Source organism: Acinonyx jubatus, chromosome A1 (assembly GCF_027475565.1).
Source record: "Acinonyx jubatus isolate Ajub_Pintada_27869175 chromosome A1, VMU_Ajub_asm_v1.0, whole genome shotgun sequence".
Classification (NCBI taxonomy): Eukaryota; Metazoa; Chordata; class Mammalia; order Carnivora; family Felidae; genus Acinonyx; species Acinonyx jubatus.
Genome location: NC_069380.1, coordinates 86,152,247 through 86,154,480, shown reverse-complemented (window position 1 = coordinate 86,154,480; position 2,234 = coordinate 86,152,247). Strand labels below are relative to the sequence as shown.

General features: G+C 41.0%; 1 protein-coding gene across 1 annotated transcript; it reads right to left on the bottom strand.

The window, feature by feature from the left end:
* Window positions 1-450: 450 nt before the first annotated feature.
* Window positions 451-1,386, bottom strand: LOC106966694 (olfactory receptor 2G3-like). The gene has a single exon (XM_015062830.1). The coding sequence runs from the start codon at window positions 1,384-1,386 to the stop codon at window positions 451-453; it is 936 nt and encodes a 311-aa protein (XP_014918316.1).
* Window positions 1,387-2,234: the final 848 nt, after the last annotated feature.

Here is a 2,234-nt window from a genome sequence, read left to right as displayed (position 1 = left end):
AGAGCCCTGAGTCAGACTTTGTGCTGACAGCATGAAGCCTGCTTGGGATTCTGTCTCTCTCCCCCTCTCTCTACCTCTTCCTCGCTCACTCACACATATTCTCTCTCAAAACAAATAAGCAATAAGAGAAAGAAAGCTATTTGAAAAGATGGTGTTACTTACCCTCCTACAGATATGCAGACTCATTATTTCCACTGAGAACAAGACATTTAAGAAGTGTTAAAAAGGAGTAGCATTGCTGTACTTGAGATTTCAGAACAGAGCACTTTCTAATTGGAAGAGTTTCTCCAGACATCAGGCTGGTTGATGTTGACAGATGGGAACTCTTTCCTTGGAGCTCATGGACACTCATTTGGAAACAGACCTGCCAGTATTTACTGAGTTGTGCATGGGGTTGGCCCAGGAGACAGGCAGAGACTATCTGGCTTTTTTTTATGACATCTATCCTTCTTAGGATTTTACCTCACTCTGAGGTTGTAGAATCCTTTTCCGCACTCTCTTCACATCCTTGTTTCTCCGAGTATAGATGAGTGGGTTGAGCAGTGGGGTGATAACACAGTAGAAGAAGGACATGAACTTGGTCTGGGCGCTATTTTCAGGGGGTTGGATGTACATGCAGATGGCTGGTCCAAAGTACATGATGACAACCACCAAGTGGGAGCTGCATGTGATGAGTGCCTTGTACCTTTTGTCAGCTGAAGGTAACTTCAACACAGCCTTGACAATTAATGTGTAGGAGATTAGCACAAGCAGAGGAGACATCAGTGCAAAAGGGATGGCTCCAATGGCCAGAGACAGCTCATTAGCAGTGGTATCACCATAGGCCAGCTTGATCAGAACAGGTACTTCACAGAAGAAGTGGTCAAGTGTGTGGTGACTGCAGTGGTGGAGCTGGAGAGTAAGCGTAGTTTGGAGTATTGAATTTGCCAGGCCACTGGACCAGGCAGCAGTTGCCAGTTGCACACACACCCAGGGCCTCATGATAAGAGTGTACCAGAGGGGCTGACAGATAGCCACATAGCGATCAAAAGCCATTACTGCCAGCAGAGCACATTCAGTGCATCCTGTCCAGTGGAAGATGTAGGCCTGGGTGATGCAGCCCCAAGAAGGAATTGTCTTCTCTGGTCCCCAGAGGTTCGCCAGCAGCTGGGGCACAATGGCACAGGTGACACAAACGTCCAGTACAGAGAGATTGCCCAGGAAGAAATACATGGGGGTCTGGACTCTGGGCTCCACCATGGAAAGAAAGATGATGGAGCTGTTCCCTATCAGGGTGAGGATGTAAGAGACCAGGACCACTCCAAAGAGGAGCATTTCTAGCCATGGATAATCTGAGAAGCCCAACAACACAATAGTTCTAGGGAAACTCACATTTTCTCCTTCCATGGAACCCACCTTATGTATGGCTAGAAGGAGAGAGACACAGTTTAGAGATTAAGCATGACTTTTATGTTTCAATAAACATCTTGAAACCTTCAACTATGTTGGTGGGATAATCTTCACAATTGTTATGAGAATTTCTCAAAAGATTGGGCTGATTCTATTTAAATACTGCCTTCACAGCTGCTACTAAAGTAGGATTAGATTTGGAATATCCTAGATATGGTGAGAAACTCTTCATTGAGCTCAGTCAACCCAAGTCTTTATGACATACTTGTCTCAGGTCATAGAAGTGGAATGCAATCTTTTGAATCCTTTAAATCCTTTTGAAGTATTAAAAAAAAATTAACAGAAGCACTATATGATTTATTTTTTCAGCCCACTTAGGTTAACTTTCTTTCTCCTCAATTCTGTTGTTGTATGGTGTAGTGGTTAAGTGCAGTGAGTGCTGAAGTTGAGTCTCAATCACTTGTGGACTTGGTCAAGTCACTTAACCTCTCCACATTTTAGTTTCCTTATTTAAAAAGTGAGAATAAAAATAGTCCTTAACTTAACTTATATGGTTATTTAAATATCTTAAAATAATTTTTATATAACTAAGTTCTGTCTATATCTATCATCTATCTATCTATCTATCTATCTATCATCTATCTATTATCTATCTAATCATCTGTTAACTATCTATCATCTATCTATCTATATCTATCTATCTATCTATCTATCTATCTATCTAATCTATCATCTATTTATCATCTATTTATAACCTCTCTATAATGTATATCCATTCATCATCTATGTATATATCTACCATTATCTATCAATCCAATATCTATCTATCATCTCTATCATCATCA